The sequence below is a fragment of the Glycine max genome, chromosome 7 (assembly GCF_000004515.6).
Source record: "Glycine max cultivar Williams 82 chromosome 7, Glycine_max_v4.0, whole genome shotgun sequence".
Taxonomy (NCBI): Eukaryota; Viridiplantae; Streptophyta; class Magnoliopsida; order Fabales; family Fabaceae; genus Glycine; species Glycine max.
Window position 1 is genome coordinate 2,098,149 of NC_038243.2, and position 24,079 is coordinate 2,122,227.

Consider the following 24,079-nt stretch of genomic DNA (forward strand, 5'->3'; position numbering starts at 1 on the left):
TTCCATGAGATTTTGTGAAATTACATAAAGTTTTTCTCATTTTCAATATTTACAATAACCTCCCTTATAGGGGAGGATGGTGTAATATTTTTCAAGCAATTAAGGGCAGTTATTGTTGTGTATAAGGTGTATCAATATATATTTTCAAAAAATTAGGGGGTTAGTGTAGGAGTAGATAAAAGTAGGGGAAATTTGTGTAATTTCACAAAACTTTAGGGACAATTAGTGTAATTTACTTTTTAAACTAATATGTTTAATTAACATGTGTCTTCTTAAACTTTAGGTGTACTGACACGAATATTTAATATTTTAAACAATATGAATATTAGATATAACAATTTTTTTTCATATTTCAAAATAAATGCTATTAGATATATGGAACAGGGTAAGGTGTATCACCTTATGAGTGATGTATGACAAAGCATTAAAATTGATTTGATATAGAAGGTAATTTAAACCGATAAGGTATGGGTAAAATTGACCTGAAATAAAAGTTTTTATATTTTTTATTTGACCCTTGCCACTTTGTGGTTTATCTTTTTGTAGAATATGTCTTTGATCTCTCAAATTTCTAATGTTTGGTTTTATTCCGTCTAAAAGTTTGTCCATTTTTTTGTCCTTCTAATATTGAAGCGCACCACTTTTTATCTTTAATGTGGCTTTGATTAGACATGGCAAGAAAACCCGTACCCGTGGGTACCCGTCCGAATCCGTCGTGACTTTGACAGGTAATATCCGAGTTGACCGGGTATGGGTTCGGGTTCGGGTTTTCCCCGATAACCAAACGTCGGGTACGGGTACGGGTATGGGATTATTAGACCCGTCCCGACCCCGACCCCGAACCCGCCCCGCCACTTAAAATCTTTAGAATTTTTGCATAATTTAATCAAAAGACATATAATTTTTATTACTAGTTAATTTTATTTTAGAATTTTTACATAATTTAATATTATTTTCTTAACTATTTATGTAGACACACACGTTATAATAAATTTATTGATATATAAGTAGTTAAAAATAAATGTTTAACAATCAATTTATTTTTTTCTAAAATCAAATTTTTAATATTTCTTTTACAAAAAAAATATAATTTTCTAAATGGTGTGTGGAACGGGGTTGGGGATACCTGATACCTGACGGGTACGAGGATGGGGCAATAAACTCAAACTCGTCAGGTATCGGGTACGGGTATGGGGATATGTTGAGGTGTCGGGGTAAGGGATTGGGAAGACAATATTCATACCCGACCCGTCCCATTGTCATGTCTAGCTTTGATAGTACTTTATAGAGAGACGAAAAGTGGTTTAAATAATACTTGAGGGGATAAAAATGATACATTATAAAATTGGAAGGACGAAAAACAAACCAAATTTTTTAATAGACTAAAACTAAACTTCAGACGTTTTATAGAGAACAGAAACATGTTTTACCATATTATTATTTAATCTCTATCGCATTGAAAAACTAACACTCTGAATCTCACAAATTCAAACTCGGTTGAAATTTATAAATTTATATATGCTAATAAAAGAAAAACACTGAAAATCTTCATAAACGAAGTTCCTCCATGAGGGCACCATTTGCCTCGATACCCTTTGTTTGAGAATACAGTGAGTAAAATAACATTGAGATATCTATAGATGGGCCACAAGAAAACTACATAAATCAACTTGACACCACATCTAATCTAAAGTCATAAAACAAGCGATTTGCAAATCATTTTCTCTTATATGTTGTTCAACAACATGTGTATTTTTATCCAATGTTTGACTTGTTACTCGCACTTGGACTCCAATAATGCTTCATCAAACTTTATTATTTTAAACAACTTGGTGCACCAAAGGAATTTTCTCTTGGTGTCAATAATCCTAACTTTTGTACAAGAATTATTTCAATTTTTTTATAAAGATAAACATAGAAACATTCAAAATTTATACAAATGAAAAATATTAATAGACTTAAATTTGAAGTTTTAAATAAATAAATGAGATAAAAAGATTTAAGAGAAGGTGAAACCAAGATCATAGACTTTTTGCTCAAAATATTCCGCTATTGCCGCTTCTGCCAGGATATTTTGGCATGGTGAGGGGCTGGAAAACATTTCTAGGTGGGACTTTTGTTGAGTTTTCTTTCTTTTTCACGGTTTCAAATAAGAATAAGAGAAATTTATCTTGAAAATCCAACCAAAATATATTACGAGTTTCTCGTTGAATGCTATAATTGATGAGGTTTCAGGCATACGGTTACTAATTTTTACAATGCTATATTAAGAAATAAAACTGAAATAGTGGCTTCTAGGACTGCTTGGATAGAGACTAGGGAACGTGAGTGATTTCGATGGAAGAGAGAAGAGATTTTGACTAGATACTTTAGTTAGTTAAGAAGGATAGGAAATAAATTTTAAAAAATTATTAATTTCATATTCTTATAATTTTAAATTTTAAAATGTATACAACAGAGAGTTTTAGTTAAGAGTGGTTATTGTATTTAAGACTAGTGCAAGCAACACTCTTTCCTTACTATCTATTGAATGCAATGAGAGACTAAACCTCCATTGTTAGAACAAGCTCCAAGAGCTTGGAACAAGAAGATTGATGGTGTTCTCAACCAAATTGGGTTTGAGAAATGTACTTCTGAACATGGTGTCTATATTAAAGGGGAGACTACTGCAAATTTAATCCTATTGTGTCTCTATGTGGATGATTTGTTGATCACTGGGAGCAACATGTCAGAAATCAACAAAGTCAAGCAGCTGTTGATGAAGCAATTTGAAATGACTGACCTGGGCCAACTATCCTATTTTCTTGGCATTGAATTCAAGGAAACTAAAGCAGGTGTGGTGATGCATCAAAGTAAATATGCAGCTGATTTGCTTGTGAAGTTTCACATGAGCAATTGCAATCTAGCTGCAACTTCAGATGAAACTGGACTAATGATGAGCTTGAATGATGTAGGAGAACTAGCAGATGCTACTCTATACAGACAAATAGTTGGCTCACTCAGGTATTTGTGTAATACAAGACCTGACATAGCTTATAGTGTTGGCATTATAAGCAGGTTTATGAATGCACCTAAGATTTCTCACATGATGGCTGCAAAGAAGATCTTAAGGTATGTGAAGGACACAACTGATTATGGAGTATTTCTACCTTTTGGATAGAATGAATCAAATCAAAATCTACTTGGCTATACTGATTTAGATTGGAGGAAGGACAAGAATGACAGGAAGAGCACTACAGCCTGTGTTCATGTATAGTGGATCTCTAATCTCCTGGAGCTCGAAGAAAGAAGATCCAGTAGCATTATCTACTTGTGAAGCTGAGTATATAGCAGCTTCCCTTGGAGCATGTCAAGGTCTGTGGTTAAGGAAAATGCTGAAAGAAATGAAGATTCAAAAGAAGAAACCAATTTGCTTACTGATTAATAATAAGTCAGCAATCAGTCTTGCTAAGAACCCTGTAGATCATGGGAACAGCAAGCACATTGATACTAGGTATCATTTTATCATGGACAAAGTTCACAAAGGAAAAATCAAGCTTATCTACTGCAAATCAGAAGATAATTTTGTTGATTTACTAACAAAACCATTGAAGAAAGCCACGTTTGAAGAACTGAGAAGTAAATTGATGATAAGAGCTGATTAAGGATTAGAATTAAAGGAGAGTGTTGTAGTAATCCTAATCCATTTGTGGACAAATCAGTTTGTTTTCATTTGTTTGAAAGTTAGTTAATTGGTTAGTAGTTTGTTGCCGAAAAAATAGAAAGTAATGTGTTGAGTTGTAATTTTCAGTTTTATCTTTTCAGCCTTTGACAATGATGTATAAATACAATTGATCATTCAATAAAAAAGTTAAATGAGTTTATACATTTGAAGAAGCGAATACACTTGCAGAATAGAAACTCTTCCTCCCACCTCATACATTTCTCTTTTTTCCTGCAAGTGTGTGTCAAGGAACTCATATGTTCTTGACACTAACAATTTCCAGCACTGAAATCGCATAATTCATGACATAAATTGAATGATCTATCTTCTGGTCTATTGGTAGAGAACCCTTCTTCATTAATAACTGTAATTAAATACACAGCCTACTACACTGCTCTCGTGAGTATCATAATAACATATATATGAACATTTCAAAGATTTGTATTCAGAGAAACACAAACCTTATTATCCATATCTATTTTTCTGTCACTGCAAGAAAAATGACATATGTCTACGGAAACTTTTGCCTACACACATTAGTGTAGGTAAAAGTCAAAAAATACTTATACCTACAATTGTTTATCATAGGTAGGATTTAAAAATTTGTACTTACTATTATTTGGTGTAGGTAAAACTCAAAATAACTTTTACTTACAAATGCTTAATATTGATAAAATTTAAAAAAACTTATACCTACGATTATTTGGTCTTGGTAAAATCCTATAAAAACTTATACCTACGGTCCATTGGTGTAGATAAAAAGTTTCTACCTACAAATAATAATGTAAGTAAAATACAATAAAACAAATACATATTAAAATAATTATTTTAAGAAAGTTAATCAAAAACTCAATAACATACAATATTTTCACTATTTTTCTCATATTAAAATAATTCGGTTGAACTAAATTGATAAATAAAAAAACAAATTATATATGGGCCTGGAGCCCATATAGTGAAGCCTAATATGATAGAGCGTGAGGATCATGTCCATGGAATGAAGTAACTAACCCAGTCCCTTGACTTGGCTCGCTGGTTCGATTCGATTCGATTCGATTCTCGGAGATGAAGAAGGGCTTGATGGATAGCTATGGCGTTGCTGTGATTGTGTTGGCTTTGAGTTTGTGTTTGGGTTCATCATCGGAGCAATTAAATTCACGAGAATGCGAGAATCTCGGTTTCATCGGACTCGCCTTGTGCTCCGACTGCAACACTCTCTCCGAGTACGTCAAGGACAAAGGTTTATTCCGTTTTGAATCTCTCTCTCTCTCTTAATTTTCATTCAGAAGCAATTTTATTGTTCTATGCCTTTTCGATTTCACTGTTATTATGTCGCTCGAGGAAGCGCAATTATCAAATTAGATTTACTAAATAAATATTTCAAGATTACAAGTATGAAGTATCTTTTTTTTGTTCATCTTTTTTATTTCTACCTTGCCTCTCTTTATTACTTTGAATAAACTAATAGCAGACAGTGATTGAATACTTTAATGAACTTTTTTTCCCATTTTAGATTATTTGTTTGACGGTTGGTATTCCTTGACATGTACTAGTGATTATTTGAATCGTCTAAATCAATATCGCCAGAGAGTTTGGACTTGTAAAATTACTGGAAAATCTGGCTTGACTTATGAAGAGGCTCTGGTGTTAGAGAAGCATGCTGCTGAGAAAGTTCAACAGATTCCGGAAGAATTAGTGGCACCTGCTCTAAGGATTATCCATTACAGTAAGTACTGTTCAGTTCTAAGATGAAGAATTTTGTGTGTTAATAAAATAAGCGTCCGTTTCTTCTTTAAAGTTACATGGTTTCATTAATTTGTTTTTCAATTTACTGAGTTTATAAGAATGTACAATTGTTAAAAGCTTAATATACAATAATATAAACACACATGATAGAAAGTAAGATGCTTGTGAAGAATATGGTGTGCAAATGCACATGTAAATATGTAATAGGATGTGTATGTTGAATGCTGCAGTAGGGTAGTCACTTTAAGTTGGAACATTGCTTAATTGAATGGTTGAACAAAAAAGTATATCATGCTATCCACAATAATATGTTGAAAGAGAATGACTCATTATTGTCTAGGAGTAGTTTTAAAGTGCCTACCAAAGATTAAGTGTTCCATTTTTTATTACTGAAAGTCATCTACCAATTTGTAACTTAACAGTTCAATGCATGCATTATATAAATTATTATATTTACACTTCCTTCTTCGTGTGTCTATTTATATAACATAGTGTTTATGAAATTTTTTCTGAAAATAAACATAGATTCTTTTGTTTCATTCATTTCTCAACACCATTTAATTATTGTTGTGCAATTAATAATTAAGGAAATAAGTCATTCTCCGTAATTCTATTGTTTTTCGTTGGCATATTGTCACAATTTTTGCTCAGTGATTTTCTTTAATAGCTGACATATGCAACTTTTTATATATACATGTGAAAATTTTAGCACTGTGAAATTTAACATAAGATGATTCCCTGTACCCAGTGCTTAAATGCGTTAAGGATTTAGTACACTATTTTTTGTAGTCATTTTTTCTGTTTCCTTTGGAGCATTAAGCCACTTAAACTCAATCGAAATTATCATGTAGTCATTTTTTCTGTTTCCTTTTGCTAATTTTAAATGGATTTCTTCGTGTTCTTATTTATCCTCCCCTGTTTTGGTGTTCAAGCTTTGTTATCATCATGGTCTAAACCTTGGTCACCTTTTCATAATTTGGCTGCATTTTTTTTATAACTATATAGACATAGCACATAGGGTTATAATATGTGTGCGTAAGCAACTGGCCCGTGACCTACCCACACTAACTCATAATTGAGTCATATGATGATATACAAAGACCCGCACTCCAAATCAACAAACAAGGTTTTGAAATTTCACGAGCACTTTCTATGGTGGTTAACTGTTTAGAACACCCGTCCTTAATTAATTACCATTAGTGCATGGCCAAAAAAGTGAATTCACATTAGTGTGTAATTTTCTAGGGAATAGAAAGAATCAGAGTCATGACACTGGCAAGAAAGAAAATCATGAAGTTCAAGCCAACCAGGCCCCCCCAAAGACCAAAAAACATAAGCATCAACCACTTGCAACTCACACATTTTCACTGCTATGTTAATGTGAATGTGACTATGTCCTGTGCATACATAGTAAGTTGCATTTGAATTCGTCAGATTTTGCAATAAATAACCAAAATAAAGGCCTTCTCTCAAATGGGGTGGGTTGAGTTTGGTGCTGCGTTATAATTATGATCTTATGGGGATTGAGAGCATCATGGGATTCATAGAAGCGTGTACGCAAATAGTGTCATGGGATTCCTAGAATGATTGATATCAAAAAATGTTGTAGAATGATTGAGCTTACTCACATGGCAGCCGACAGGTTGGCGGGTATGATTTACAGGAGCATACAAGTTGTAGTCTTTTCTAACAAACTCAACTTGCTTATGCCTTTTGGGCCTCTTGCAATTCTTGTACAGAAGTTGACTGGTCATCTTGTGAGTTAGACTTCAAACAATTCTTAACTTTCCGGCACTTTAGATTGAATATCTTATATTGATTTGTGAAGGTGGACTGCAGGGTTGGGTCTTTGGTCTGAGTTTGTTGGGGATAATGCCTCTGGCAGAGCGATTAGGTTATGCTACCGAGTAATAGTACACGTACTCTTTAAGATTTTGCTCAAGATTTCACTTTATATGCTCTGATGTTATCCTTTTCTTGGTCTTGTATAGGCAGCTGGCGTTTTACACTGGAGATACTGGTAAAGTAATAGCATTCTACTAAGTCTATCTTCTTTTAAATCAATCTAGAACATACAGTGAGATAAGTTAAAGCGTAAATTTTGAGTTGTTAATATGATATGTATGTGTTTTTATGACCAGTTTAGGAGATGCTTTTATGTGTCTCTATAACTAACTATTTGTACAAGTATCTCTTAAATTTCAATTATCTTTTTTACATGTTATATTTCATTGGAAAATATTGATCCGGTTTCTCATTTCAACCTTCCATTGTTTTTTGTGATGGTATATGGTTTTAATATCTGCATGCAGACGCCAGATATCTAAGTGGTTCACTCTTCTATTTTGTTGTTAGTCATATGCTTGTGGTGCGGTTTATTTCTAATTTCATAATATTGTATCTTACAGTTGGGGGTCTTTTAAATGCTACATTTGGAAATGCAACAGAACTGATCATCTCAATATATGCACTGAAAAGTGGAATGACACGCGTTGTCCAGCTCTCTTTGCTGGGTTCAATTTTGTCCAATATGTTACTGGTGCTTGGGTGTGCATTCTTATGTGGTGGGATTGTTAATCACGAGAAGGAGCAAGTGTTTAACTAGGTAGACATGTTAATTTCTGTCTTTTTTATTATGTTCCTTAGTTTCATTTTGTATTACCTGTAGCTGATTCAATTTACCATGTAGGCAGCTACTTCCGTGAACTCAGGATAAAAAAATAGTCCCTAATTAATTATTATCATGTACTACTAATTAAAGGGCAGCAACTGGGAGTTCAATGAACCTGGCTAGAACACTGGGTCCAGCAATTGCTGCACACAACTACAAGGGCATGTGGATCTATCTCACAGCTCCAATACTTGGATCTCTATGTGGGGCAGGTGCCTACACTGTGCTCAAGCTGCCTGATCACATCAGGAAGAGTGATAGCAACACTGCAAGAGTGATAGCAAGACTTTACCCAGAATGAGTGATTTTTGCACATGCACTTATCATGCATGCATCTTCTGTGGCTGTTGTTGTTTTAATAAAAAAACACTGCTAACGCATTCTAGAAAAAAAAAAAAGCTGAAAGAATTTGCTTTTAGAAAAAGTATGCAACATAGACTTTTTTTTTTAATGCTTTTGGAGTGGTAGCCTTTAGTCCTTGACATAATAGTTTGATTGGAAATCATTAACAAATCCAAATCAGAAATTCTTGCCTATAACTTATTGTTGTTTATTTGTATCCTATGATCATGAATAAATTCAGCACAGATCCAAACCACAGTTGATTATCACCGTAGAATTGGGCATAATTCAAATCAAATATGCTATGACTTGTCCAAAAGCCAGCCTCATTGACTCATTTGAAATAACATTATTGAAGTTACTTTGTCTCTACTTTTGGCCTAACTTTCTCCACTCCGCGTTAGATCTTAGACATGCTATAGTATCTAGCAATATGATTACAAATAAGCCATAGGTATGTGTTTACTTATATCTCTTCTGTCATATTTAGATTTACACTTCTTTGAAGCACATGGTGGTGTGATTTGTGTGGTAGTGGAAATAAGTGGTTATGTTTGAGTTATCACTAGATGTTCTCATATTATATGATGGGTTGCAAATGGATAAATTCTTAGTCCTTATTACTTTTATTATATTGATTCATACTGAATATATAAGCAAGAAGATCTTCTAAATGGATTTTTAGGTAAATTAGGCTTAGTAAACACAATAGTACAGAAACAGATAATTTTAAGAGAAACCTAGTACTTAATTATCCCATTATACTTTAATTTAATTATATACCTCCAACCATATCAGTAAACACTCATATGAAAATCGATTTTGAAAACTTGAAAATTGATTTTCATGTCCTACAATTGTTTATACAGTTTTTTTTGTGAATAATTGATTATACATTTTGATAATCGATCTTTACATTTTGAAAATAAATTATTTTAATTGAATAAACCATTTTTATTTATTTATTCATTCCTCTTAAACTAAACACATTTCTCTTAAACCATTTTTATTATCCTTTTCTTGTCATTATCCTTTTTTGTAAAGCATTTGATTTCAAACCAACGTGAGCACAAACAAAAAAGTTAAACAATCTCAAAAGTTATTAAGTTATTAGTTATCCATCAAATGTAAAGGAATTTTTTGTTAGCTAGGTATCACAACATGTGTTTCGGCAATGCAAGTCAATCGTGTGGCCTCATTTGTTTGTGTACAACACTTTGTGTTGCTGTTGATACAATCAACAATAAAATGAGATTGGGTCCAACCCTCTAAAAAGGGAAAGGTTATAAGAATTTTGAGGGACACCTCACATTTTTCATATCATTTTAGGATTATATCACTGTCAATTTTTCTTGGTACTTAAAAGAAGAGTAGAAATTAATCATTCCCTAATTTATGCTAATGCTTTATGTGAAGATGTGATACAAGTAACATGACAAAATATATAATAGTCTAGTTTTATCATTATAATAACTTATCTAACATCATGTGTCATGTCAAATTCAATGTCACCTAATTCTAATTAGCTATCTACTTAACAATACATTTGTGATCATAAATAGCAGTTTCGCTTAAAAGAGATTGAGGCATTTAATTTATTTCCTGAGAGAGGAGTAAGTGTGTGTTTGGACAAGAGATGCCAAAATTGATTTTGGTTAACTAAACATGTGAAATTTTCGGTAAAATCATTTTAATTAATTAGTCTTTCAACATAATTTTGCAAGAATAGAAATGCTACAAGTATATTAGTTTTTGCTTGTCACCTTTACATGTCATATTTTTATTATTTATTATTAATATTCAATATTAAAGGTTCAGTGTTATGATGCAGTTTAATAATACTGTTTAATATGTGCAATAAGGTGTAAGACAGGTGCCAACCAAGTAGTATCTTAAAAAAAATCTAGAGTATAAACATTGCGGGAAAGAACCTTACGCAAAAAGACATAATATACAGCGCTGACAAAGATATCACCATGCAGCAACATAAGATAAAGTTTGGCTCCAAAGACCTTTGTCTAAGTACAAGATGACCGATACTATAAATATAGTTTTTTTTTTCATGTTTGTTTTTATCAAATCAAACATAAATAATGTAAGAGTTTACAATAACATATGTATCACCCTTAAATAATTGAGTTAAACTCTTTAATATTTTTTATGTTTTTTTTTAAATCAGTCATCTTTCATAATTGATCTTTGAGATTTTAAGCAAAGCTTTTGGCAAGTAAATATAAATATCTCATTTAAAAAAGATAAAAAAACAATGTTCACTTTTATAAAAGAGGAAAAAATTATAAATATAAAAATTTATTTCAAGAAATATAATCTTCTCTTTTTTTCTCTACAACCTATTCTCTTTTTCTTAGAGTATATCTCATTCTTCATCACTGGGATTAACGTGAAAAAACCACAAGTACACAATAATTGTCAATTAATAATATCAAATCCTTAGGGATCACGTTTTATTTTAAAATATAAATGTAATGCCGTTTTATATTTTAATTTTATAACATAAATTGGGAACTAGCAATCATAGTACAAGGATTTTGCTTTTGGTATTAAAATAAAAATTTTAATATATTTTTTAATCCTTTGAGGTCTCTTTTTAAGTTTTCAGATTAAAATTTATATTTTTTATTCACTCAATTTTACAAAATGTTTGATTAGTCCTTCTATTAAAAAAAAACTCCACAAATTATGTATCTAAACTATAAAAAAACTCAATTTGAAAAGACTAAAAAAGTATTTTATTATAAATTTAAGGAACTAAAAAATATAAATTTTTATTTGAAGGACATATACCTTTTAATTTAATGAACTAAAAATATAATAAAGTTTAAAATAAATATTTGGATATGAAAGTAAGGTGGAATATATTTTTTCTATTAATTTATTATTACTTGGGGTGCAATCAGTCAATCAAAGGTGCTATACATATCAAATCCCCACTGGTGCAACGGGCACTGAGGCCTATTTTCTTTATATTTTCAGCATCAAAGTAAGGCGGATTCCAGGGTGATTTCCAGAACTCAAATCGCATAATTCATGACATAAATTGAATGCTCTATCTTCTGGTCTATTGCTAGAGAACCCTTCTTCATTAATGGAAATGAAAGCTGCTGATGCTAGAAACTAGCAAACATAACCCATGCCACTTCCATACACTTTCTCCAAATCAAGAAAGCTATTACACTAGATCCACGTGAACCACGAAGGAGGCCCTCATGTCCTGCCACCCACCAAGCTCCTGATTAACATGATAAACGTGATGAAAAACGAAGGAGGCCCTCATGCCCTGTTTTTATAATTTTTTTCAACATCTATATATAGGATTTAGTGCAACATGCATCAGGAGTTGGTAAGAGTTCTGCTAACAGAAGTGCACAACAAAAGGCAAACCACCTTGCTCTAGGAAAGTATTTGGAGACCGACCTAGCCTGTGAAGCAGAGCCAATCCAGCGCCCAGCTCTACCTCAAGCTGTCAATCAACCTTTACATCAACAAGATCTTTATGTTTGATTCCTGGATGAACAAGAAAAGCTGAGTAGTGAATTGGAGGAAAAAAAGCGGAAGCTTGATTCCTGGAGTAGAGATCTAAACAAACGTGAGGCCCTAACTGATCAAGAGAAGAAGAAACTTGAAGAGGACAACAAGAAGGTAATGTATATTATATTTTTTGGCCTGTAAATATGTACTCATTTTAAATATAATTTTTATACCTGGATCTTTCTGGCTTATAAATAACTGTCAGTTCAAAACTTTTTGGCATGCTTTTGTCTTTTTTCTGTCACTAAAATTATTTTATTGGTTGCTACTGATTTGAGCCAAGTAATTTATTCTGATTCTATTCACTCCCTTAAGATTGGACCCTTAAGTCAATATTGGCAAATTTATGGCTTCCATTCATTGTGAGGAAATATCAATTCATAAAAATGGTTTCAGTTTTATTTATGTGATTATGCCATCTATGACAATAATTATTAAAAACCATTTGTATATAATATTCATATATTATGCGAAACAGTAAACTCTAACGTCTAAAGAGCCAATGTTAGTTTTTGGAGGAAAAAAAGCAGCATACTTGAATGTCGCGTATGTTTTCATTTTTGCGATTTGCTGCATGTGCTATGTTGCATGTGCTAAGAGACGCATTGTTCGAGGGTTTATCTGTTTGCTAGCCAAATGTGGTTGTTCTTGTGTCTGATTTAGGGGTTTGGTGACTATTGTTTGTGATACTTCGAGAAATTTTGTTAATAACTCAGTGAATGGCGGATTAACTAAGAAAATTGGCAATCAAAACTCTGAAGAAGCTGCTGATGATAACTTTGCGTCCCTTGACTGTTTGCTATTATTGCTGCGGATTAACTTTCTCTCTTTTTTCTCTTTTTCTCTCTTTACCTAATATAGTTTTTCTTGTCTTATCTATTAACCCTTTACTTGATCTCAGTTTACTTACCATTTAAAGATCAACAAAGGAATGGACATTAATCTTATCAAAAAGGTATATTCAAAATTACACTAAGCTAAGTTCCTTATCTAGCAAAATGATATGTGTGAATTAATGTTGTTGAGTGACTCTAAATTAAACAGGTTGGAGCAGAGTTTCTGGGCACGTTCCTTCTCATATTTGCGGCAATAAGCGCTGCAATTGAAAAAGAAAAGTCACAAGGACAAGAAACTATGATGGGATGTGCAGAAATGACTGGAGTTGTTATGATGATCATCATATACTCCATAGGCAACATCTCCGGGGCTCATCTCAACCCGCTGTCACCATCTCCTTTGCTGCAATAAAGCACATCCCGTGGAAGAATGTAATTTAAAATGAAGTCTTAATTAATTAATTTCCCTTCATTTTTTGGACAAATTAAATAACAGTATAGTAACATACATATGTAGGTGGTCTTTCTGGTAATGTCTTTCAATAAAAATCAAGATAATTTTGATTAAGTAACTGCACCTAATTGATTAAGCTTTGTAGTATTTGTTATTTTCTGATTACTATATATTAAAGGTTTTTTCTGAATTATTAATTTGTAGGTGCCTTTGTATATTGGTGCACAAGTTTTGGCATCAGTGAGTGCTGCATTTGCTCTGAAGTTAATTTTTCATCCATTCATGAGCGGTGGAGTGACGGTCCCTTCAGTGGGATATGGGCAAGCTTTCGTTGCAGAGTTCAGTGTCAGCTTTACTCTTATGTTCGTTGTCACTGCAGTGGCCAACGGCACAAGAGCTGTGAGTATTTTACTCTACTAACCACTACTTTCTTCATCAGATAATTAAGTAACTAAGCCGAATCAGTTGAAGTATGTGGAAAGGATGTTCTGAGATCGACAAAGCTTAATTAATTACGTCAAACAAGTGTTAATTTGAAGGAGATAAGTGATACTGTAAACTCTGAAGAACGTTTTGGTGTATTTCTAGGTTTTTATATGCTTTTGTGTCATATCAGATCATTATTAAGTTTTGTTCGATTAATACATGATTTCAATTTTAAAAGGACACAAGTCAACGACAATACATGGGAGGCCCTCATGCCCTGCCACCTAGATCCACGAAGCTCATGATATTCGTGCATGCACCAAAAATAGACCATAAAGAAAACAAGTTATAAATAAAATTATTTTTAAAAGATTTTAGGCATGCACGTAGGGAGTAAGTTTCCGTAGTCGAGCCAGAAATTGGTTCTCATTGCTGATGAAATATGCAAGAGTCTACCTACCCAGACAAGAGGAGGGCGGTACGTATCCAAGACGAGGGTTATTAATGGAAAATAAATCTCCGCATACTTTTGTTCGTTAATTTGCGATATTAAACATGAACATACAGTTTGGTGTGTTTATGAGCTAAACAACAAAAGGGATTTGGAACCTTGCCGTTAATTGCAACCCATAAAAATTAAACATAGTTTGTTTGAAACATAACATATTGTTATAATGAATAATTGAACAATATATAGCAATAATACAGGTGCATTAATATATGTTATATTATAGTATACAGATTATTGATAACAGCTAAATCGTATCATTACAATGCTGTTGATTTAATTTGACGTGTTATATTATGGTGCAGGTGCGATTGTTCGCGGGAATCGTGGTGGGAGCCACTGTCATGATCAACATACACATGGCGGGGTATATATATGTCCCATCTTATTATTCAAATATGCTAATTGCTCGGGGGCAAGGTTATCCATAAAAGAAAATATAAAACATATTACAACAAGCATCACTAGGAACATAAGATATGACGTCGTTAAATGATATAGTATTACGCAAACGTTTAGCAGTTGTTTCGATAATTTGAATTATTCTTGGCATAATCCAATCTTTTTTATTTATTTATAAAAAAATGGTCCCCTAATTAATTATTATCATGTACTACTAATTAAAGGGCAGCAACTGGGAGTTCAATGAACCCGGCTAGAACACTGGGTCCAGCAATTGCTGCACACAACTACAAGGGCATATGGATCTATCTCACAGCTCCAATACTTGGATCTCTATGTGGGGCAGGTGCCTACACTGTGCTCAATCGCAACACTACTATGCGTGAAGAGTGATAGCAACAAAGGCACCTTCTGCTCATAATGGGAGCTTCAGAAGGTGATGATATGATTAACCATATCCCCGGCAATTCTTCATCACATGCTGCACGTACCTATATATTAGATTACATATCGATCTGTTTAATGTAAAGTATGAGTTATTTTTGCACATGCACGTACCATGCATGCATCTTCTGTGGCTGTTGTTGTTTTACTAAATATTATGAGTAGAAAGAAAACGAGCAGCATGGGATCTTTACCTCCCATTTTGTCATCTTGTTGTTGTGGACTTTTCCTATTCCATTCATCTTCACTTCACTCAAAATTAAATAATAAGGTTTCTTAATTTAATAATTTATCTTTTCTTCCCATAAGCAAAATTTTATTAGAAGAGAGTATTGCGATTAACGGGTATTTTAATCCTAGTACGTTAGTCTATATCAAAGCTAGATTAGAGAGATAAATAAAGACAAGTCATAATATCAGTTCACTAATTCAAAAAAACCATGTTCACGATCTAATATTTATTCAGTTCAAAACACTATGGAAGTTAATTTTTATAATACACAATATTGTTACACCACACCCTGCTTAATTTTGACCAACGAAAGCTCACGACAAAGAAAAGTAAGCACAGGCCGCGTAAATGAAATGATGAATTCAAAATGCAAAATTATATTTCAAGAATTTTTTTTTCCTTCCTAAAGATAAAATAATATTATGAAAATGATAGGGCTCTTCCTATTTACATCCTCATTTTTTAAGTACATCCCTTATTTCCTTTTTTACCTCTCAATTAATTATTATGTCTTCTTCTTAAAGAAGTATATCCCTTTTGTAATTCTGAAATTACATATACCTATTCTAAAAATATATTTCCAGACCTATATGATTCATAGTTCCATAGTTTTAGAGATATACTTCAGGAATACGTATATTTTTTTGATAAAATATCACCTAAGAATTAAGATAGTTGACAAGAAACTAAAAAAGATTATAAACGTATTTATGTCCATGTTTATTAGTTTTATTTTCATCCTATCATTAATGTTCTTTAAATCTTATCTAAAATATTATTTTTATCTTATCTTTATTATTCTTTAAATCCTAATTTTAAACTATTTTCACCATATATTTTTTTATATTATATTGCTTTTTCATCTTTATTATACAATATTTTATGTTTTACTTCATGTGGAAATGCGTTTCAAGGTATGTTCATCATTAACTTCACGTGACATTGAATCATTGACGTAGACTATGATTATAAAATGAAGGAACACACTTAAAGAAAGGAAATCATCGTTAACAATTTTGCTTTGTAATAAAGATGTATACTATATGACGTTAGTGATGAACGTATGTTGGAATTCAGTATCACATAAAGGAAAACATAAAATATTCTAAAATAATGATAAAAATGCTATATTATACAATGAATATACGGTAACAATAGTTTATGATTAAGGTTTAAAGAACATTAATGATGAGATGAAAATAAGACTAATAAACATGAATATAAGATAAATATTTATTATATTTTTTTAATTTCTTATCAATCATCTTAATTCTTAAATGATATTTTATTAAAAAAATATATACCAATTCTAGAAGTATATCTTTGGAACTATGAATCATAGTTTTGAAGATACATTTCCAGAATATGAATGTGTAATTCCATAAATACATTTCTGAAAGCAAAAGGGACATATGCTTTTAAGTAAAAGAGTATAAAGGGTAATTGAGAGGCATAGGGGGGTACAGGGGTGTACTTAGGAAATACGTAGGTGTAATAGCCAGAGCCTACATGAAATAGTTGGAGATGGAGAAAGTAACAATCCAAGTTACATCACATGTTGCTAGTGACCCTGGAAAAGTACCAACCAATAAAAAGGTAGTTGTTTTGGTCACCCAACATTTTTGTTGGGACACCCAACAACACGGGTGAAAGGAATTGGTGATCCGTATGATTCATATGGATTGATAATCTGTATAAATTATACGGATTGGTGACCTGTATGAATTTTTTTAAAACTCATAGGAATTGTTGACCCGTATGAATCATATGAATTGTCAATCCATATGACTCATAAGATCACAAACATACAGGGACAAAGAATAGTTAAGGAAGCAAATTAAAATCTTCTTTTTCTCATCTTCTCCAAGGAAGCAAATTAAAATCTTCTTTTTCTCATCTTCTCCAAAATCAAAGTACAAGGAAAAAAATTTCACTGTGGACAAAGATACGCACTATTTATCCATTGTTTGTGAAAATCAATAGATAAATAGTGCGTATCTTTGTCCATAATTATAAAATTACAATACTCATTTATATAATTATATATTATATAATATAAAAATACAATACTCAATAATTGTTTTCATGATTTTATGGCCAAAATTATATCTTATTATTTTTAGTATACATTTTATTATTTTAATGCAGTTATACTTTGTTAGTTTCAAATTATTTAAAGTTGTTCTTGTGTCTCTCATTTTTATTTATCAAACAAATTTGATTAAGCCTTGTCATTCTTGATATCTATTAGGAGTAAAAAAAAAAAACTATAAGAAAAGGTTGGTCTTTTAAATCATTTCAATACTTCAAAGGATTAGTTATTAATTTACGAAAAAAAAATCCTGAGTTTTTTAAAATACAAACAATGATGCTATTAGATACTACAAGCTTAGCTTGAATAAATATTCAGATCCTCTCCAACCTTCTTCAACATCTCTATCTTTCTCTTCCTTTTCTATTTTTTTTTTATCTTTCAACTTATCTCTCTCTTTTCTATTCTATGTCCTCTCCTCTCTTGGTTTCTCTTGCGGGAGAGGCAAGATGGCAGGAGATAATCCACACACCTCATGAAATAGGTGGAACCATGGAAATGTTGTAACTGTTGTTACAACTTAAGGAGAGATATATAGTCTAATTACATTCAAGTCTTTTTTTCCTTGGAGCGGAAAACCAACGTGTCAATCGTGGAGAGGAAATGATGTATGTCAATTTAGTACTTGAGTGCATCATCAGTTCATCCCTAGGCATTTTCCAGACAAAATTATGTTTTTTTTTCGAAATATAAATATTAATTATTACTACGGTTAACAAAAGAGATTAAATTTGTGACTTTTTTCTCTTTAGTTTTTCTTTAATCATTCAATTCACCTTATATCTTTGACACAAAATTATGGTTGATTTTGCATTAGATGGAATATGAAAATTGAGGTGGGAAGGGGAGTTGAGTTGTTGTTGATTTGGTAAATTTGAATAATTTTATGGAGAAGGTGACGTTGAAAGAGTCAAAACATGTGGGTTTGGAAGGTTAGGTGCTGTTAGAATATGGTCGAGAGGTGATAAGTGAAAATTTGTGTTTGTACATAGATTTATAGAAGGTTAATATGGTTAGGTGCATGGCATTTAGATAGGAGGTGAAAAATGAAAGGTTATGAAACTAACCTTTTTTATGTTTATTTATGGAGTTATGAGACTAGCAATACATACGAATTAAATTGTAATGTAATACTTAAAATTTCATAATTCTAATGCTATATCTTAGTAATATCATTTTTCTTGACTTGTATTCCTTTGAATTTTTTAAAATATAATTTTTTTCAGGTTTGTTTTTTTAAAATCGAAGATAGATAATGTGAGAGTTCACAATAATTTATGTATCATCTTAACTTATTCAGTTAAATTCTTTAATATTTTTTATATTTTTTTCCTTACAAATTGATCATCTTTCATATTTGATCTTTGATGGTTTAAGCAAAACTTTTCGCAATCAAACATAAATATCTCATTTAAAGGAGATAAAGAAGTAATGCTCACTTTTATAAAACAGGAAAAATTATTAATATAAATTTATTTTAAGAAAGAATAATAACTCGTATATAATCTTCTCATCTTTTCTTTACACAATGTTCTCTTTTTGTCTCTTAGAGTATATCTCAGCCTTCATCATTAGTTATAAAGGAGATTACAAATAAATAAGTTTTTATTTTTTATTTTTTTCCTTCTCCTTTTAATAATAAGAGAATACAAAAGACAAGTGTAGTTTATGATTTTTTTATCAACAGATGTTCATTTGTTAGTTTTTGTTAAAAATGTTGATAAGAGATTTACCATTAAAATCTCTTCTTCTTTTCTCCTTAACCCTTTATCCTTAAATTCTCTCGCTAAACCATTCTTATAGAAAACTTGTATTTTATGTAGTTATCTTTTTAGAGGAGGTGAAACCAGCACGATAGACTATTTTTCTCAAAATATGCCCCTAGCCGCTGCCTGCCAGGATATTTTGGCATGGTGAGGGGCTGGAAAACATTTCGAGGTGCGATTTGTGTTGAGTTTTCTTTCTTTAAATTTTTACCGTTTCAAACAAGAGAAAATTATCTTGAAAATCCAAATAAAATATATTGAGTTTCTTGGTGAATGATATAATTTATGAGGTTTTGGCCGCATGGTTACTAATTCATATTAAGAAGAAATAAAACTGAAACAATGATTTTAGGAAGGAATGTGAGTGATCTAAATCGAAGAGAGAAAAGAGATTTTAATTAAATGTTTTATTTAATTAAGCAGGAAAGGAAAGAAATTTTTAAAAAATTATTCATTTTCTTATTTTTATAATTTTAAATTTTAAAACTTAAATAAGAGAGAGTTTTAGTCCTTCTATTTTAAATTCATTAAAAGTTTAAAAATCAATAATGAGATTTATTAAATAAATAATAAAAATTAAAGGTTAAATTATAATTTTTGTCCTTCTATTTTTTAAATCTGTTTTGGTCCTTTTGATTTTTAATTATAACATTTAGTTTTCTTATTTATATAAATTGATGATTTTGGTTCGACAGGTTGATTATTAATAAATAATTTTGATTAAACTGTTATTAATTTAATTATAAATAAATTAAAACCCATTAATTATTAAAATTTTAATAAAAATTATTAACCTTGATCCTTCACAACACGGTGTATATTTCTTTCACCTCTATCATCACATAGGAATTCACTAGCAACAACATCACTTAATAATCTTTTATTAAAATTTTTTATGATTAATAATTTTTATTTAATTTATAGTTAATTTAATAAATTTATTAATCATAATTATTAGTTTAATATTCTATAAGGATGACCAAAATTATAAATTTACAAAATTTGAAATACCAAATTTTACAATTAAAAATTAGAAAGACCAAAATTATGAATTTGGAAAATCAAGGTAAGCAAAATTATGAAAGTAAGGTGGAACATATTTTTTCTATTCATTTATTATTACTTGGGGTGCAATCAGTCAGTCAAAGGTGCTATACATATCAAATCCCCACTGGTGCAACGGGCACTGAGGCTTATTTTCTTTATATTTTCAGCATCAAAGTAAGGCGGATTCCTGGGTGATTTCCAGAACTCAAATCGCATAATTCATGACATAAATTGAATGCTCTATCTTCGGTTTGCTAGAGAACCCTTCTTCATTAATAACTGTAATTTAATACACAGCTTACTACACTGCTCTCGTGAGTATCATAATAACATATATATGAACATTTCAAAGATTTGTATTCATAGAAACACAAACCTTACTTTCCATATCTGTTTTTCTGTGGGCTTATACGTCTATGTTTGGCTTTTTTACCATCGAGGGTAAAAAAATTTATAATTTTTTATTTGAGGGTATATTTTAAAAAATTATCCAAAACGGGATAAGTAGTAACAATTGTTACGACTTTTAAAGTAAGAAGTCACAACATCCTTTACGATTTTTTAATTTTTATTTTATTTTTTAACTGAAGTCGTAATAATATTTATGATTTCAGTGTAAATATAATTATTTTTACGACTTTAAAGTCGTAATATTTTTTTAAAAAAGGAAAGTCGTATTTTATTTTACAACTTTAAAGTCCTAAAATGTATTTTTAAAAAAAAAATTGAGGTACACGACTTCAAAGTCGTACGTAACCTCCTTTATTTATTTATTTTTTTTTAAAAAAGTTGTTTTACTATTTATAGTGTGTTTTTAATTTGTTAACCTTTTTTTAAAATCTGTTTTTTTTAATTTAATAATGTTTACAATTTTATTTTTTAAAATAAAGAAGTTAAAGAATATATTTAAATATATAATAAATAATATTAAGTTGATTTTATTAGTATATTTTTGGTGATAATATTAAGTTAATATAGTTTACTTTAAATATTTTTTATTTAAAGTTTAAATAATCTATCAATAAAAATACATTAAAAAATTGAAAGACATTAAATTAAAAATTAATTATATTTAAATTAAAAAAATTATGAAAAAAGAGGTTAACAAAGTAAAAATAGACTGCAAGTAGTAAAATAGTTTTTTTTTAAGAGAAGAGAGAGGTTACCACTTTGAAGTCGTATAATTCAAATTTTTTTTAAACAGTTTTAGTCGTAAAACAAAGTATGACTTTTATTTTATTTTTTTTCAAAAGTACATCAAAAAAATTATATTTAGACTGAAGTCGTAAATATTTTTATGACTTCAGCTAAAAAATAAAAAAAATAAAAAGTGGACTTCAGAAGTCATAATAATTGTTACGACTTATCCTATTTTGGATAATTTTTTTAAATATACCCTCAAATGGAAGGTTGTGAAATTTTTTACCCCTGATTGATAAAAAAAAGCCTCTATGTTTGGACAAACTAAAACTGAGGGGAGCTGAGAAAAAAACCAGATCATGTTTTTTTACACATAATAAAAGATGATGACACTAATTAACAAGTTATTAATATACAAGTGATTTAGAATTTAAATTCTTTACCTAAGGATTAGGATTTAATTAATCTCCGTCTTAAAAATGGAATTGAGACTAGGTACCAACTTATTGCATTGATGTTAAGTTTGAGTCTTAGATCCAAATAAATAAATTGTTGACTCAATGTTGTTAACCCAAACTTTGACTAGAGTGAACATTTCTTTTAGGGATGTTTAGGAGGAAGAAGTTTTTTTATATCCAAAAATTATAATGTCTGAGAATCATATTTTTTAAATAAATTAAATTTATTTGATTGATATTGGAAATCTTTATATAAGTTTTATAAAAATTAAAAAATTACGTATTTTTTATGATTTTTTATTTATCATATTATATAATTTAATAAAAAAATATTATGATATTTTTACTATAGGAAAAAAACTTTAAAAAATAAGATTCTTACTTCACACAGAATTTTTTTTCATCGGAAACTGATTAAAAAAAATTCTTGACAAACATTTTTTTTTCAGAAATATTAATTTTTTAAAATACATATCAAATATTAAAACCTAATTTTCCCCCTCTAATTCACGGAAAATAAAAAAATTTCTCCGCCCCTTAATTTGAGAACTTTCGTTTTATACACTAAGATCTACCGTGAGATTAAAAAAAAGGTAATTAATTAATAAACGGACACAGCATATAACAGACTTGATCCCAGAATTATCATACCTGCACGCATAATCACACAAGAGATACTATCTAAGTTTCAAAAAAAAAAAGTCAGTAAAGTCATATAAGTAATATTATAAGACTCAAGTAATTAAACAACTCTCTCTAACTATAAATACTCAATTTATTGTTTTTTTTACCAATCGGGGACAAAAAAATTTACAATTTTCTATTTGGATATATTTCAAAAAATTACTAGATAAGTGGTAACAGTAGTTACAACTTCTAAAATCAAAAGTCATAACATTCATTATGACTTTTTAATTTTTTTTATTTTTTAACTGAAATCATAACAATATTTACGATTTTAGTGTAAATATAACTTTTTTTACGACTTTATAATCGTAGTTTAAAAAAAAGTTTTACGACTTTAAAGTTATAAAATGTATTTAAAAAAAAATTGAGATACACAACTTCAAAGTCTTAACCTTCTTTATTTATTTTTTTTAAATTAAAGTTGTTTTACTAGTTACAGTCTATTTTTAATTTGTTAACCTTTTTTCTAAAACCTATTTTTTTAATTTAATAATGTTTACGATTTTATTTTTTTAAAATAAAAAAGTTAAAAAATATATTTAAATATATAATAAATAATATTATGTTGATTTTATTAGTATATTTTTGGTGATAATATTAAGTTAATATAGTTTACTTTAAATGTTTTTTATTTAAAGTTTAAATAATCTATCAATAAAAATATATTAAAAAAATTGAAAGACTTCATATTAAAAGTTGATTATATTTAAATTAAAACAAATTTATGAAAAAAAGGTTAACAAAGTAAAATTAGAGACCTTTTTAACTCTTTTTTCATATTTAAGTATTTCACAACTTAATTAAAGACCTTTTTAACTCTTTTTTTTTCTTTCTCATTTTAAAGAAGATATATATGTATATATATAATTTTGAATTTAATTTTTAGATACTTCTTTTTTTCAATAGAAAAAATTGTCATTTCATTGATTTATATCTTTTAACTACTTTTCTACCTAAAAAAACCAAAGAAAAATTTGATGTTTGTTTTAAAAAAACATTTTTAATTTATTTAATTTTCTGTTATGTGAAAAAAATTAACAAATAATCTCCCTTTTGGCCTTTCCATTTATTTTCTTTCCCCTAAATTTAAAAATACCATTCAACTTCTTATATTTTTCCGAAAAGAACTAGCTGTACTGTGTTGTGTTTAGAGTATTTTTTTAATCTCTCCTTCGATCTGACCTCAGGAAGTTTCTCTCCAACTGCAAGTGTAAGTCCAGCAGGAATAAAACTCTGAACTCTCAGTTGTACACTTCTTTATGCGACAAAACACCAGTGCTACATCTTTATACATCTCGATCATTTCACATCTTAAAAAACTAAAAATAAATTATGATATGCAAACAAAAATGACACACTCATCACACACACCGCTTATACTTTCAAGCAAGTAAGATGTGGGCGATATAAACCATGAATACTACTGCAAATGCTGGTAACAATCTTAGTTACATTTACATCATTGACTTAGTGACTTTCTTTTCAGCATATAGCTCATTGAACCCATGTTAAAAAGTTAGACCCCTCATTCAAGACGATAATTAGTGTCCATAATAAGACTCAAATGCGGTGTGTA

At 30.0% G+C, this 24,079-nt stretch overlaps 2 protein-coding genes and 1 long non-coding RNA gene across 7 annotated transcripts; all 3 read left to right on the forward strand.

Annotated features, from left to right (window-relative positions):
* The first annotated feature begins 4,665 nt into the window (after positions 1 to 4,665).
* On the forward strand, positions 4,666 to 8,834 carry LOC100799616 (vacuolar cation/proton exchanger 5). 5 transcript variants are annotated; one of them, XM_006583045.3, is made up of 7 exons: positions 4,666 to 4,943; positions 5,257 to 5,429; positions 7,085 to 7,206; positions 7,289 to 7,356; positions 7,441 to 7,469; positions 7,858 to 8,054; positions 8,139 to 8,834. In XM_006583045.3, exons 1-6 carry the CDS (start codon positions 4,867 to 4,869, stop codon positions 8,052 to 8,054), a joined length of 666 nt encoding a protein of 221 aa, XP_006583108.1. In that variant the 5' UTR covers positions 4,666 to 4,866; the 3' UTR covers positions 8,139 to 8,834. The 5 variants fall into 5 exon arrangements, with proteins under 5 accessions (XP_006583108.1, XP_006583109.1, XP_006583110.1 ...); XM_006583046.3 differs by having other exon boundaries at positions 4,681 to 4,943; positions 8,143 to 8,834; XM_006583047.3 differs by having other exon boundaries at positions 4,681 to 4,943; positions 8,211 to 8,834.
* A 2,974-nt stretch (positions 8,835 to 11,808) lies between these two features.
* On the forward strand, positions 11,809 to 13,420 carry LOC121172674 (uncharacterized). The gene is made up of 3 exons (XR_005892320.1): positions 11,809 to 12,122; positions 12,913 to 12,966; positions 13,056 to 13,420. It is a non-coding gene; the product is annotated as an uncharacterized lncRNA (long non-coding RNA).
* Positions 13,421 to 13,511: 91 nt separating this feature from the next.
* Positions 13,512 to 15,289, forward strand: LOC100777320 (aquaporin NIP6-1). Its single transcript, XM_041017246.1, has 3 exons — positions 13,512 to 13,700; positions 14,541 to 14,602; positions 14,862 to 15,289. The coding sequence occupies exons 1-3, from the start codon at positions 13,584 to 13,586 to the stop codon at positions 15,028 to 15,030; spliced, it is 348 nt and encodes a 115-aa protein (XP_040873180.1). The 5' UTR covers positions 13,512 to 13,583; the 3' UTR covers positions 15,031 to 15,289.
* The last annotated feature ends 8,790 nt before the right edge of the window (positions 15,290 to 24,079 follow it).

Bases quoted from the DNA above. Each gene is read 5' to 3' on its own strand.
- LOC100799616 (XM_006583045.3), top strand. From the start codon at position 4,867: ATGCGAGAATCTCGGTTTCATCGGACTCGCCTTGTGCTCCGACTGCAA. The intron at 7,207-7,288 runs GTGAGTTAGACT...GGTGGACTGCAG, and splicing joins AGAAGTTGACTGGTCATCTT to GGTTGGGTCTTTGGTCTGAG. The intron at 7,357-7,440 runs GTAATAGTACAC...GGTCTTGTATAG, and splicing joins CGATTAGGTTATGCTACCGA to GCAGCTGGCGTTTTACACTG.
- LOC100777320 (XM_041017246.1), top strand. From the start codon at position 13,584: ATGAGCGGTGGAGTGACGGTCCCTTCAGTGGGATATGGGCAAGCTTTC. The intron at 13,701-14,540 runs GTGAGTATTTTA...ATTATGGTGCAG, and splicing joins TGGCCAACGGCACAAGAGCT to GTGCGATTGTTCGCGGGAAT. The intron at 14,603-14,861 runs GTATATATATGT...TACTAATTAAAG, and splicing joins ATCAACATACACATGGCGGG to GGCAGCAACTGGGAGTTCAA.